General features: G+C 35.9%; 1 protein-coding gene across 1 annotated transcript in view; it reads right to left on the bottom strand.

Annotated features, from left to right (window-relative positions):
- Window positions 1-13,006: 13,006 nt before the first annotated feature.
- LOC143248092 (catenin delta-2-like) overlaps window positions 13,007-16,059 on the bottom strand; it is a 46,598-nt gene continuing 43,545 nt past the window's right edge. The window contains 3 exon segments of the mRNA XM_076496528.1: window positions 13,007-13,326; window positions 15,551-15,646; window positions 15,975-15,991. Coding sequence (XP_076352643.1) covers window positions 13,195-13,326; window positions 15,551-15,646; window positions 15,975-15,991 — 245 coding nt within the window. The 3' untranslated portion in view covers window positions 13,007-13,194.

Here is a 16,059-nt window from a genome sequence, read left to right as displayed (position 1 = left end):
TTTTTACATGTTTCATCAAAAGAAGTTCAGATAATTTTGGTTTGTAATTTTCTAGAAAACAAAATTATATTGTAGTACTTGACTTAACACCTAAACCCAAATAGCAGGCCTGATCTGCTCGCTTACATAATAGTCCTAACATAATTTATTGTAACGAGTATAATTACGATCATGCTTGGCCAGCTTCGCGGTAACAAATGGAATATACAAATAGTGTTTCGACTGCTATGAAGTTCATTATATTCCTAACGGCCTAAAGAGCCATGATTTCAGAGAATCGCGTACTTGGGAACGGATGTGATGAACACAGTGTGATAGAAATACTATTATTACATCGCTGGAATACTCGTCCAAGTATCGGGAAGTTATGCAAATTGGCGATTAGTGAAATATCATCTTAGAACATGAAAAGCTACTCCCCTTACATGCAATTGTATAAAAATTGTATAATTTCATGTATTATCCTGCACGGATCCAGTAAACTTTCACACCAAATTTAGTAAAGATCTATCGAAAAGGGACGAAGTAATGGTAAGAAAACCAGAAAAGTTCAAAATGCAAAACTAAAAATTTGTTTTTACATCCGTATGGACCTAATGAGCTTCCACACAAATTATGGTGAAGTCCTTCGACACCCTGAAGTATTTACTTGGAAATAATGGGCTATTTGTGTTCTGCCCACCACGGGTATCGAAACCCGGTTTATAGCTGTGTCACTGGGGGGGGGGGGGCTACTTGGTTTGGTTTGAATTTCGCGCAAAACTACAAGAGGGCTATCCAAACTAGCCGTTCCTAGTTTAGCAGTGTAAGACTAGACGGAAGGCAGTTAGTCACCACCACCCACCGCCAACTATTGGTTTACTCTTTTACCAACGAATAGTAAGATTGACCGTCACATTATAACGCCCCCACGGCTGATAGGGCGAGCATGTTTGGTGTGACGGGGATTTGTTGGTTGGTTGGTTTGGTGTTTTATGGCAAAAAACAACTTGGTTTTCTGTGCCAAACATCCGGTAAAAAATTAAAATTAGATTAAAACTAGTAAAACTTATAAAATTAAATTAAGGTAAAACAAAGTTTTAAAAAATATAAATAGCATTAAAACCAATTTTTACATCTAGTACATAACGGTAAGAAAAAAACTACAGTACTATAAGTTGTACAGGACTTTCTGTAGCATAATTGTAATTATCATAACTTCACCAGGATGACTAACGGGTAGCTCAAACAGCAGTGTTAGTCACCTGAAGTTGGGCTTTCTAGTCCTTGTTCCGAGTTATTTGACGTTACGGCCATTTTCTTATTTCAAATAGAACTAGATATTCTTTGATTCTTAAAAGGGAATCACATTAAAAAGGTTTAATGCATAAACTAAAAAATTAAATAGCATTAAAAAGATTAATGGCTTTCAAAAATTAAAAAAACATTTCCAAGGTGAACAGTGTCACCATCACCAATAACACTGTCTCACGTCACGGACAAACCTTGGGAAAGAACTTGTTTAAAATGGCGCCGTCATTGAGTGTCATAACGACAGCAAGACAGTAAAATGTGGCTTATTGTGTGTGACCTGAGTGTTACACAGACTACACTGATGCACCACTTCCAGATAAAAGAAAACGACGAGTTAAAAACTGTGACCAATGTGTAGTCTAGTTAAAACAACTTCCTCTTTCCGATCCTTACGGTAGCAAGACAGCCAAAGTCCAATATAGAGCTTTATTTGGAAAAGCTTGTTTTCACGTTGCTCACTCAAGTCGACTGTCAACTGGCACAGAGCCAAGCCTTGATTACAGGACCATAATCTATGTATGGAACAGGCACAGTGGTGATAGTTCCAGAACAGATAGATTTAGCTGGGGTGTCGGTGAGCTCTTTCCCGCGAATACCAACGTCGTCCAGTACCCAGAAAAACTGGGTAGAAGTAGATGATCAAGAGAAATGAGCGAGCTGGTTTTGAATATTGGCGAGAATAGGGTGTGAACTAACTTGAAGCGATTCCAGGGCCAGTAGAAAACTAATCGAATTGGTATAAATAGTGCAATTTGAGTATTGCTTAGCATTTATATAATTCAGGGCAAGAGAAATGGCATACAATCAAGCAGTGAACACAGAAGCTGCAAAACCGTTGAACTACAACAAACCATGGCAGAGCCCACAAAGTCATCTGATTTCGAACCATCTGTATAAATTGGAATGGAATGATTGCTCGAAAGTTGTTCAGTAAATAAAAGACGGTACTTACAATCGGGAGTATCTGCCTTTTTCAGATGACTTAAAGAAAGGGGCTGTAATAAGCCATGGTTGGATGGGCTGACCAGTGGATTTTGCAATGTTATCCAAAGACAGACCCAATTCATCCAATTGCACCTGGATGCGAAGGCCAAAGGAGCAATGGCAGATCATCTGTTCAGGAAAAGTATGGTCCACCAAGGAAGGAAAACACATCCCCAGGTGGGATGCTTTAGTAAGGAATGACGTTTCAAAGCACATAATAAAGAAAGTTGCAAAGGAGGTTCATGAGACTCTATGTATAAGCAGTGAACTGGGAAGTGCAAAAGCCCCAGTGCAGAACCAAAGTCCTTGATGATGATCAATCGAATAATAACACAATATATATGTAGCATAGAACATCGATCTGTTTCCCAAGTGGTGAAAGAAATGGCACAGAGGATGTTCAGTGCTCTTGTACATTTTACCCACTGCTTGATGTGTGGTATAAACGTGAGCTTATGGTCAAAGATTAGCCCCAAGTACTTTGTCTCAGGGACCACAGGCAGCACAACTTCACCCATACAGAGTCCAAGATCAGGGTGAATACACCACTGATGGCAAAACAGCATGCAAACGGTTTTAGAGACAGAAGTTAAAGCCGTTTGCTGTGGTCCACCTCAATAAACGATTAAAAGCAGTCTGTAGCTGCCACTCAATATACCTCTTGTTTGACGACTGACTCGCAAAATGCCAAACCTCCATGTTGTATCATAAGTCTTCTCAATGTCAAAGAATATTCATACAAGATGTTGTCATTTCAAAAAGGCTTCTCTGATTGATGTTTGAAATCAAATCAAGTTGTCCATGGAGAATCACTGTCGTTGGAACTCACACTGGGTGAGCGAGAGGAGGTTGTTTGATTCTAGGAACCAAACATGACGAGCATTAACCATCATCTCTAAGATCTTACAGAGACAGCTCGTCAAAGCAACTGGACAGTGGTTTGAAAGAACCTTAGGATCCTTCCCAGGCTTAGAGAAAGGTAGGACAATAGCCTCGTGCCAGGCATCAGGAAAAACATTCTCCTACCAGATCCAGTTAAAACCAACCAGAAGAATAGCAAAAGATAGATGGCACAGCATTTCATAGTAAACATCATCAGGTCTGAATTATGTACTGCCAGATTGATGAAGAGCCAGTTTGAGTTACACCAGTGTAAAGGGACTATTATAGTCATAGAGACAATCAGCTCGATAGGACAGAGGTGATGGCTCTGCCTGAGTCTTGATGGCTAAGAAGGTGGAGGAAGAAGCAGAAGTGCTAGATACCCGGCAAAAGGATACCTAGGGTATCGGTGATGCTCTGGGTATCAGCTATTTGCTGGCCATCAGAGAGCAGGATCAAGGGGAACAAAATTATATTGCCCACTGACCTTTCGAATCTTGACCCATATGACTTTGGAACTGATGGTAGAAGATATGCTGGTTGTAAACTTAATCCAACATTCCTTCCGGCTTTGACGCCTTACCCACCGCATGGACCTGCTGGAAAGTGATGCAGTGTGAGAGTGTGGAATACCTATGAAAAGCATCCCAGGATATCGTGGAAAACGTGTTGAGGTTTTAGGAGTACATTGAGCAGCTGCCTGTATAATACAGTCAGTTATTAATGCCACACAGTCGTCTACTGATGGCTTACAGACAATGGCAGGATCAAGTTCTGCGAGAGCAGTGAAAGAGGGCCAGTTTCCTTGATCCAGATTCCACCGGGCTACGCGGGTCGGGTGGCTTCAACCACGGCCTCGTGGATTATTGTTAACCATCAAGGAAAGGTGAGAGAATATAGAAGGGGAGCAAATTGAAAGATCTGAAGCAGTAAAGAACTGACTAGATGCGTGTAAATAAGTAGAAGAACCGCTATTAAAAGAGAAAGGTTGTAATCAGAGGCATAAGCTCTACAGACGACCTCTCCCATCAATATCAGCACTTTCCCAGAGGAAATGATCTCCATTAAAGTCCCCGGGATTAAAAAGGGAGACAGCTACTGTTCACTGAGAGCATCAAGGTCTGATTGATCATACGTTTCTCCAAGTGACAGGTAGAGAGAGAACAAACAGTGATGGTATGACCCAAAGAAGCACAGATGGCTATGGCCTCCAAGGGTGTGTCGAGTGGCAACGACAGGGTGGGCACATGCTGGTCAACCAATAGTGCTTCGCCTCTATGCACTCATCCATCACACAACCTGCCACTTCTGTACAAAGAAAACTGCCAAAAGGTGACTGTAAGGAAAGACATACAGGATTGCAGAAAGAAATCAATGTTTTGATGTCATCCAGATTAGTACGTAAACCTCGACAGTTCCATTGTATCCAGGTGGTCATTTTTATTTATGTGTAGGAAACTGGATTGAGAACCCTTCTATTTAAGACCATGTCTTTTTTTCTTTACTATCTTTATTCAAGGGAGATCTATAGACCTCCATGGATCCTGTCCTGGGTCAATTGGGCAGGTCTTTGCTATTGAAGGAGGATTCTAGCGACTGAAGACGTAAACGAATGATTGTTTTGCATCTTGGGGTGAGAGAAGATGTACCCAAGGAAATGCCCGTACCTAGAACCAAATGAAGTGAATCTTGGGATTTGCTGGAATGTATGTTAGGGACAGAAATGGGTGTTGAATTTGATTCATCAACATTTTTAACCATGGAGGTCAAAAGACTTTTCATTTGGTTTGAGAACCATTCTTTTGGAGGGACAGAGAGATCTATCTGCACTCCCACTGTAGTAGTGGAATGAAGATCAGTAGAATACACCCGAAATAAAGTGGTGGGCAGCAACTTTCGAGCCTCAGGGTAAATAAGAACGAAATTATGACAGGTGAGAGTCATTGCAATTGATGCAATGAGGATCTGTTTCACACTCATAGGCATCGTGGTCCTTGCCACTGCAACGAGCACACATCAAGGAACCACGACAAGATATTCTTCAAATAACTAGACCACTGACATTGGAAACATCCGAGAGAGTTTGGAGCAGTATCTTGCAATTAAGATAACCTGTCTTGATGGTGGAAGGTGAACGTAGTGATAAAAATGCCAGAATGAGGACACTGGTCAGCATCATAATTCCATCTTTGCGAGTGGAGATATGCCTCACTACAGAAACTCCTTGGGTGGAGAAACCAGCGAGAATCTCTGACTCGGGGATGTTTTACAAATCCCTCTCAACAATAACTCCTCGTGATGAATTCAAAGTAGCATTAGGTGTAACCTCAATAGGTACATATCCTAATCGCCTTTGAATGCAAGAGGAGTTCACTGTGTTGAGATGTGGATGTTTCCACCAATATGTCACCAGAGCAAAGCTTCGTTACTGACTTTGGAGAGCCAGCATGTCCCTCTAGTCCCTTCCTAATGAAAAAGGGAGACATCTATCTCAAAGGTTTGTATGAAAGAGGATGTAGTATAAGAAAATGACGCACAACAGGTGTTATAAGTGTTGAAGATTGTTGCTCAGAATCTCCAAGACGTGGTTGTTTACCTATGGACTGTTTTTCCCTATTTTAAGTTTTCATTTGGAGGATCATAATAAAAAAGGAATATATCGGTGCCCACTGACCCCCATCCACCATGGAGCCCTACGAGGGTATGCATTACAATGCCAAACAAGAATTGCAGCAACGCCAGGGTTTCGTGAGCTCTATACCCATACACTAGCATCAGATACAATGTCCACAACACTTGTTGAGAACATCCAACATTAGTACTTGGGTTGACCCTGGCCCAAGTAGACCAGCCGAGGGGGCCACCCGTCTACAGGAATTCAAGGCCAAAGTGGTATGTTAGGGTTGGACCCCTCAACCACCAGGATCCTCTCCTCCCCTTCACGAGTCACCACACACAGAAAACACGTGGGTGAATGTTTAAATCCCAGAGGAAGTAAACTGAAAGAACAGAACCTTTCCTGAGAGGTCCCCTCACCACGTACAGGAATCCATACCGAGGGGGACGGGGATTCGAACCCACGACCCTCGGATTACGAGTCGAGTGCCTTAATCACCTGGCCATATCGGGCCTAGGGGGCTGCTTGGACATCAAACAGGCAGTAGTATTATGTTTATGTAGATACTCTTCTAATTCTTGAAAATCGTAAAACGGGTGCATTAACAATATTATATGTATTAAAATATATAATAGGCCTGATATACTGTCTTACGAAAAATATAAATTAATTTTAAACTCGTTATATTTGAGATTTACTTCGTTTTCACGCCAAAATTATTTTACTCTGTGATCACAATAAATAATCCTACCATAATTTAACAGATATTTATCTTCCAATTTCTGAACTTTTACATTTTAACCTGTTAAAATTGTTTAATGAAGTAGGAATCATTGAGTATGAGTCAAGAAGTTATTTTTATTTTAAGCTGCATAAACTACATAGCTACAGTTATCGTTAAATCGTGGTCAATCGGTAGGGGTGAAAACTAGGGCTAATAATAATATTTATCCAATTTTCTCTCCAATTACTTGCGATATACATAAAGGTTATGTATTTGAATCATTACTAGTATATTTGAGACAGAAACACTTGTCACATTCATAACTGAAAAACATTAATTCTACAATATAATTTCATTTGCAAATCTCATCACTCATTTGAGTAATTACTTTTAGACACCTAGTCCATACATACTTTCAAGATAGAACCACTTATATTAAATGAAATGTTTACGTCACATTTTACACATTACTCTCACATAATAAAAAATTAAAATAAAAAATAATATTATCTAAATAATTAAGGCAAGTTTCTGCATATAAACCACTTGCAGCCCTCTCTTTAAAATCAATAAAATAATATTATAAATGATTTGACGGTTTCATAAACCTCTCACCAAACATGGCATGGATACGTCTGCTACTACGTACAAAGCACGTGGATGAGGACGATGCAATTGGTTAAAATTTTTCCTCGTGAACTTTCAAAATACCATATACGTTCTGTACAGACTAAATTCACATCTGAACTTTTAACAGGAATTTCAATCATCTTTAAACATCTAGTACATATTTTCACGTGTGTCATTAGTGACATTAAACGACAATGGTGTTTATTACTCACATTTATTCTCTGCTGTTTGTACACGTATTTCCTAGATTACACAGAACAATGCATACGTGTACCGTTTTTATTCGTTTATAAGACGATTCGCTTATAAGACGGGTCCCAACTTCACCTGAGAGATTGTCGATATTCTGTTTAGACTCGTTTATAAGACGAAGGAAGGAAAGCAGGTAACGAGAGAAAAGTGAAAAAATGGAAATTAATAGAAACCTAATTTTGGGTTTCGTATACGATATTTCGATTTCAGATTAGAAGGAGAAAAATAGAAGAGATAGACAAGTGAAAATAAATGAATAAATCCAAACTCGGTGTTCAAGCGTTTAATGGAATTTCATCAACTATTTTATTTACTGTATGATAAATATTCATATTTAAAACACATAACAAAGAACAATCTAACGCACAAAACTTATCACAACATATTTCAGTATCAAAGTACGTTTATGCTAACTTTTAAACCACATTTCTTCAAAGTATTAAAAGAGTTTACGTAAACTGCACTTTAATAGAACACAGCAAATCAGTATGCAAGTTATGAAATTCAAAAGCCTTCAAATTATTCGTTGTCGCTATCTCCAAACAGTTCATAAAACTGCTCCTCGGACAATCCATCATCGTAGAGGTCACATTCCTCCGTGTTCTCCTCCTGCTCTACGTCATCTCTGCCGCCGATAAACTCACTGAAAAGTTCATCATCCTCACTGCCGTCAATGGAATTCGAAATTCCGCATTTGAGGAACGATCTGATAAACTGAGTGAACTAAATTTATTTTCTATGTCTGTAGACCTCGCCTATAAGACGGGCCCCCCAATTTGAGCCCGAAATCTCGAGGAAAAATCCCCGTCTTATAAGCGAGTAAACACGGTACATATAGTAAACAAAAACCACGCAACACGTGACAACTGTGCACAGTGAAAACATTACACGAGTGAATAACCATCTTCATCGGCCATCAACAGCAAAGTGAATCCATACAGAAACGATCATGATATATATCTGCATTGAACTAATTCACGTATAATCAACCGACAGCACCATTATGTCGCTGCTTTGTCTTGGTATTGTTGTACACTGCTTGCTCGTCACATGTTTTAACGCGGGGAAGGAGAGCTCACGAGAACAAAATGCAACTGAAAAGAAATCATATCGAGCAAGAAGGGGGAAGTTCATAATTGAATGAATTTTCGCGAGCCCCTACCTTACCATGTGCGAATAATTCTGACAAATTCGTTTCGGTTTATGAAGCTTGACGTTTTCTACAACTGATTGAACAAACAGACTGCATTCTAAAACGACAAGTTCATAGTTTACGTGGTCTGTATATGTACAGGAAGCGGCCAAGATTTCCTGTGTCTTTAGAGACACTTAACAACAGTGTATAGCAAAAGCGGAAACACGATAGCAACAAATTGAATTCTTCAAAACTCTTAGCGTCAAGTCCAATACTTTAGTTTTAAAAGTGTGGAACCAACATGGAAGCTGTACCCAAGCCTGGAAATGTACAGAACGCATTTATCAAAAACGCTAATTCACAGGAAGCAAAACATTACAAAAAACAAAGGTAAGTTCTTAAATGTGCCTACGCTGTGTGGAATCATGCGAATGAATATTTGACCAGTTACATTTTTTACTCCATTTTCGTTACACTTTATTCCATGCCACCATTTATCTTTATAGCATGAGAAGATGGCGTTAAGTTCAAAGTTCTGAAGCAAGTGGTCACGTTTGTTAGAGGTAACAACAGCGTCAGATTAATTTAGCTAACCGTGTGTGTATAGCGGTATGGAATTCAAAAACGTCTAATGGTTATCTCGCTGAACATAATCTCAGATTATAGCTTAATTTTCTAAACAACAGAACTTTATACAAAGATGGAATTTTGTATAGAACACTTTCTTGGTCTTACGTTCCTACTTTCACGTGGACTGTGTTAACAGCTACAAAAGTAAATTGGTAGATGTAATGAAATACAACACAACGTAACTCAGTTCTCCTTACAGTGATCACACTCACGTCTTAACTTGTTTTTGAGAAATATAAAACGTATGGTTTAGGGGATATTACTTACACTAATAATACAAAATTGAAGTTTCTATATGCCTTTTTTTTTTTTTTTTTTGCTACTCCTACACCTTCTCCTTGCTTTTACGTAGTTATTACAATTGATGCACGAGCACAGAAAAATGCTACATCATCGACAGTTCGTGAATTTTATGGAAATTAGGGCCCAACTTTGCCGCCACCCCTCATTAGCTCAAACGACAGTACTACTTGCGTACTGGCGATTTTGTTGGAAACCTATATAAGTCTGTCAGTGTCCGTTAATAATTTACGAATGTTTGAACCGATTGTCTCATACCTCTCATATGCTTCCATGAAATGAGATAGGAGTCGATTTCTTGACCTAACCCCTCCCCCGAGACATGCGTGGGTGTGTATATTCCGTATTAAAGTGGAAGCATAAGACCAAGATTATTCATTTTTACACGATTTTATCTGCATAAAAATTCGGTGCCAGGAACGTACCCAAGGGAAACTCTTTGGAATCAGCTATATGCAAAACCTGTTACGAGATACAATACCGTATGATGCACACTCGTAAATTTATATTTCGAAAATACTCTTTATATTTAGGTTGCTTAAATAAACCTCATAAGCTCTCCCAGTACGTAAAGATAATTGAGTGATGATATAGTAATTTTATGTACGGTCAGATTAAAAAAAAAAGTGACCCGTCCACTTTCTTTTTGTATCCTCCACCACAATCTCTTTTTTGATTATTATACAAGGAAAGAAAGAAAGAAAAGAAAAGAAAAGGAGAGATGAACATGGTTGATTTACTTTGTCATAAATTCTGTATCGTTTCGATGAAAATGAAACCCTTTGAAAACGAGCAACAATCATGAAAAGGGGTGAAAACTAGTTAAAAGATGACGTTTCCTTTATTTTCCAAAACTTTTGACGCTAAACATTTTCTTTTTTAATTGCCCTAAGATAAGTTTTCTTCCTTCATAATTACACTTACTACACATTCGTGTTAAGAGAAGGGTGTCTGGTGAAACAAAAGTATGTTTAATTAATACTTTTCAATCTGGCAAAGAGGTACGTAACTTGAATTTTCATGTAAACAAACAGAGGCTTTCATGAGTAGACGCGTCTATTCCAGTAAATTACAATAAATAATTTGGTATGACCATTGCACTAGTTAGTATCAAGAACTATTACAGGCATACTGCTTTGAAAGTTTTAGTAAAATACTTTAACCTAAAGGCTTCTTTCGGTCCTTACTTCATGAGGTTTCAAAACTGAATTGCTTGTGTACATGTCAGATTTGAATGCATAGTTTATGTTTGTGTCAGGTATCGCACCAAGAGAAGCATGTACTATACTTTTCTAGCTGAATAACATTAATGTCGCTCTCACCGAAATATTTTATTTAGATGAATTTGGTTTGTTCTGGTTTATCTGTCGTTTTTTTTTTAAAGTTAGAAAATTAGGTCTGTGTTGCTTGATACTGAAACCTTTTACAAGCGTATTCCTTTGTCGAATTACCATGAACTAGCAACCTTAATTAAACAGTGCTGTTCCGGGATTTCATATGGGAATACCTTTCTATATTCAAAACATCTGGGGGGGGGGAAGAGACTCGAGCCACTGCGGTCTGATACTTGTACTTTGTGTTGTATATAATTATTGACAATGTATGTTTTCAAACATTAATATCTGTTAAACAGATTGAATGAAAATTGAGCTGGTCGTCACATTTACTTTATTACTTAAACAGAGAAATTAAAGTTGTGTATATTTCTACTTGTTCTCAGTTTGGTGTGTTTCTTTTAGAATCCTCAACAAGCTTTGAGTAAGGATTTTTTATTGGTACATTATACACTAAAATCTGCCATTTATATGTGATGGTGAATACAAAAGTTACACAAAACCAATAACAATACATCCAATGTGAAAAGTAACAGCACTGTAAAATATTATTTTTTTCTAAACAGACACTCCAAATATACAATACTTTGTTTCCTCATCTCTCCTTCTTAACTTTTTGTTTACTCTATTCATTCAGACAAATGTTTTAGGTTCGGTTAGTCATCACTTTCAAAAAATTACTTTTCTTGGTACAATACAGTAGTTTTAACTTTCCAAACACTTTTATGGAAGTAACAAAACACCTTTAATTCATTTTACTACACCTGAATCTTTGGGTACACAAGTTTAAATTATCTGTTGCATAAACAGCTCAAATTAACCAGTAAGCCTCATCTTATGTTTTGTTTTGTTTTTTTAATGTTTCTATCAGTATTCTAATCTGAGAATAGGAAACCTCACCTGTGAATTAGTAATTGAGTACAGTTCACAAAGGACTCAAATTAGCCAAGAAAAGTTAAATGTTTTACCCATCAATTCTTATTCCAAAAGATCCTATTTTCCATTACGAGTTTTAAAAAATATGCATTACAAAAAAAATGTTGGAATGTGTAATGAATTATAAATATTAACAAACTTCTCTTAAAAATAAAACTAAAAGGTGATGTTTAGGCCATTGTGTTGGCATGTTTGACTTTAAAACAATCTAATATAATTACCAAAATATAAATTCGAAATGATTATGAAAAAACTTACATTTTCACATGCTTTACAAGGTTTCGATTAATCTGTTTGAACACACATAAAAACGTATGGACATAAAATACCAGTAGCATTGTGTTGTTACAAACAATTTCCAATTTGATCTTACAGCAGTTTAAATTAGTTTTTATTTGCTGTATGACTAGGCTCAAACATTTCTAGAAGCACACTCCAAAGCTACCCAGACAAAACTTATCATCTGAGATACTTTTCCAAAATGAAATATTAAAAGTTTATAGCATGCTTGTATTAAGAAATTCATAAATTTGTGAAGGCTCATACTGGATGATAAAAAATAAACACAAGATCTACACAAAGAGAAACAGGGCTTGAGCAATTTGCCCAAGATTAGCCCCCTTCTCTCCCCTCATTAGTCTGCAAGTGTACATTAGGCTTAAGAATTAAACTCAAGTGGAATACATGATGCAGTGACAAAGACCTTTTAAAGCTATAAAACATCCTCTAACCAATATGTTGACAAATTCTTAAAAGCTATTTTACGTCACAGGTTTAAAAAAAAAACAAAAACATACTGATGGACCACATCATACAGTGTTCAACCTTGAGGGGCTACATCTTTGGTAAAAGCCTAATAGAAACAAACACCTCTGGTTCAAAAACCAAATAGCTGCAGGTTAAGTAAGAATTTAATTAAAACATCATTGTCATCGAGTCTTTAGCTACTGGTGTACTTTTCAAGCTACTCATGGGTAAAAAGATCCCAAATTCCATAAATTAACCTGTTTAACCTTGTCATTCTTTAAACTGCTACTGGGCCTTTTCTATTTTTTACTAACTTTTGTAAGCAATGTTATTTTTTTTAAAGAAAATTAAATGTCACAGTTTCTAAAATAAGAATTTAAAAAACTATATCTGGCTAATATTTTCCAAGAATCAAAATTATATGTCAATTTCTGAAACTGATGCAATTAATATCTACATTAAAAACACATTAAGCTGTGTGAATCTGTATTCTTCACATCTTATTGACATTAAAACAAAAACAAAAAATACTTTTTTCTCTCTCTCTCTCTCTCTCTCTCTCATTTTCAATTCAGGGCATTAGAGCTCCAACAGTTTAACCTCCACATACCCTGAAGAATTATGCAATGGCCCATTAGGAAGAAGAGATGACATTTAGAGTAGCTGCCACAGTTTAGAAAAATTAAAGGAAGTCCACATAACACCAGTTATCAAACTGACAATCATATGGTCACACCCAGGAGTCTCCTGCTGGCGCCCCCTGGTGGTCAAGTAACATGGACTGGGAAGACGAGTCAGGATGGCGGTTCTTCTTCTTGTCACGATTAACTTGGGCATAAAGTGGCTCTACAGGGGATCTCATCTAAGTTTGAAACATTGTAGAAAATGAAATTTTTCAGAATATATTTCAAATGGTAAAAGTGAAACATCATCAATTATTTTTTTTCTTCTTTTAATTAATTCAAATAGTACAAACAAAATTCAATATTAGTTTAAAACTCAGTCACAGAGATTACCACAGCACTCTCTTAGGAAGACGTTTGTTTTTGTTTCAATAATCACATTAGTTGCAACCAACATTTTACAGGTTCATTTGCTAAACACTGACTTAAGAACACAACATTCACTAATGCTGATTTATTTACAGATGAACAAGCCACTACAATTTAAATAAACATTTTTTTCTTATATGGTCTTTGCCAAAGTGAAATAATTAAAAAAAGTTGTAGGATGTGTGTAAAAACTGTATGAGACAAAGAAGTTTCCATTCAGGTGTATCTTAGAAACATATCATGAATATCAATAATTATAATGTACACTTACCAAAACATGATCAAATATTAAGGACTGTTTTTCAAATAATAACTCTGAGTTCAAACTAAGCCAATTTCCTAATTTATTTTTATACAAATCTATATGTATATATAAAAAATAAAACAAAACTGAATGTTTCTTGTCACAAAACTAATTTGATTTTGTCACATCTGCATGCTAAAACAAAAAGTATGTTAACATTTATTAGCAGGCCTAATTTATCCTATACTGATTCTAATATAACAATGTTGTCAAGAATTTTGAGCGAGTTAGACCTATTTATTTGACAAATTCTATATTGAGAAAATTCTTAATCTAATTGTTGTTTGGTAAATGGATTCCATTAACATTTTCAATACATTATTCCTTTAACATAGATTTATGTAGATTTAGCTGGAAACTCCATAATTTAAAATAAATTTAGTGTAGATAGAGAGAGAGAGAAAGAGTATTGTAGCATTAAAATACCTCTGTTAGCATTACTTCTTCAGTTACAGTATTAAATGCTAAAGCTGGCATAGAAGTAGAATTATTAGGCTTAATATTTATCACCAATATTTACTTACTGTTAATCTAAAAACTACAGTTTTTAGTTGTTTTACTGAATGATTTAATATATTATTTTTTATATATTAAAACACCTGTACAAGTTATGAATATTTTTTCTACAATATACATATATATATATTTTTTATTAAATAATAAAGCCACTTTCTTGCTCACTATTTAATTTATAGAAAATATGCTATTAATAAATGTTTTGGAGAAATTAGAACTGACAACCATAATATTTAAAAAGAAATACAGTTCAAAAATGTTTAAAGATGATCCTTAAAATTATGGGAACAAAAACATATGTTTGACCTCTCAAAAATAATATAAACTAGAAATGAAGTAATGAAATAAATCACAAGACAAGTAAATAATTGAGACTGGTGTACTGCTAATGAATTCTTGAGAAACTATTACAGGCTGGGGTAACCCTTTCCTATTGATAGTTATTTGTTATTACAAGTCATGCAACAAACAGACAAAACATGAAGAGGAAAAACCACCCACCAAAATGAGTATTTTAAAAGTGACTTGGGAGCAAGACTAGAAGCCATGAGGTGGAGGCTAAGACAAAAAATATGTTAGATATGAGAACAGTGCATAGTACTAAGTTAAGAGTGAGGTGAGAAAGGCATAATAATGATAGATTAAGAGAGGAAACACTTGAAATCTCGTTGCTTTTATTATCAGTATAAATCTAGTTTAATATTTTACAAAACTAAACAGACATTGATATGAGACATTCCTTTTAATTACTTATTTACATTTTCTCTAATGGTTAGGTCATTTTGTATCCTATTATTTTCTTTAAATTAAAATATGGTCCTAATTAGACAACAATTTTTATAATTTACATTTATGATATACTGAGAATTACTGCACCTCTAGGCATATCTAAAATACTACAAAACTGCTTGATAATTTTAAAGCAGATGTACTTAGTTTAGTGAATATCTTAGTAACTACAGTTATAATATCCTTAATCATCTTTATCATTTACAATTTTACTGCAAGTGAAGTAAGCCTAGACTGGTTAGCGTATAACTGAGGTTTCACCATACACTTGGTTTATTCCACACACACACACACACACACACCTTTAATTATACAGTTTAAACAATGAAAATAATCTATTTAAGGTTATAGCATCTCAATGTGTAAGAGTAAGAGACTTCAAGCAGTTTAGTAAACATGTACATATGAATGAGTCAGGAACTCACTGGAGCAGGTGGATAAATAGGCACTCCTCCAACAGGGGGCCGATGGTGCGGAAGTTCGACAGGATGGGCTAGGTCATTCATTGGATATTCTTCGGCCTAAATAAAACACACAAAGTATTCTTATGTACACACACACACACACACAAGTTTAACTTTAATATTTTACACTAAACTACATACATACATGCTCATTAACTTTAACTGATGGTTCCACTTTAGCATAGTTTCTTATTTTACCCATGATTTGTAAATTATATGGCACCAGAAAATTTTCATTTTTAGCTGGCAATAGTTTAAATAGTCAACTGATAAGGATGCTTTTTACTGACATTAATAAAATGAGTGAACAGTAATTAATAAAGATTCTGACAGTGTAAATAGGTTATAATATAATTTTGTAACAAGGTACAAACATTTTACTCACCTGATTGTACACACCCACTGAAAAAGATAAAAAACAAATTTTTACATTATGCTTTAACTCTACTCGTACAAAATTACACAAATTT

Source organism: Tachypleus tridentatus, chromosome 4 (assembly GCF_004210375.1).
Source record: "Tachypleus tridentatus isolate NWPU-2018 chromosome 4, ASM421037v1, whole genome shotgun sequence".
Classification (NCBI taxonomy): Eukaryota; Metazoa; Arthropoda; class Merostomata; order Xiphosura; family Limulidae; genus Tachypleus; species Tachypleus tridentatus.
The sequence above is the reverse complement of the archived record's forward strand: the minus strand, read 5'-3'. Positions and strand labels throughout refer to the sequence as shown.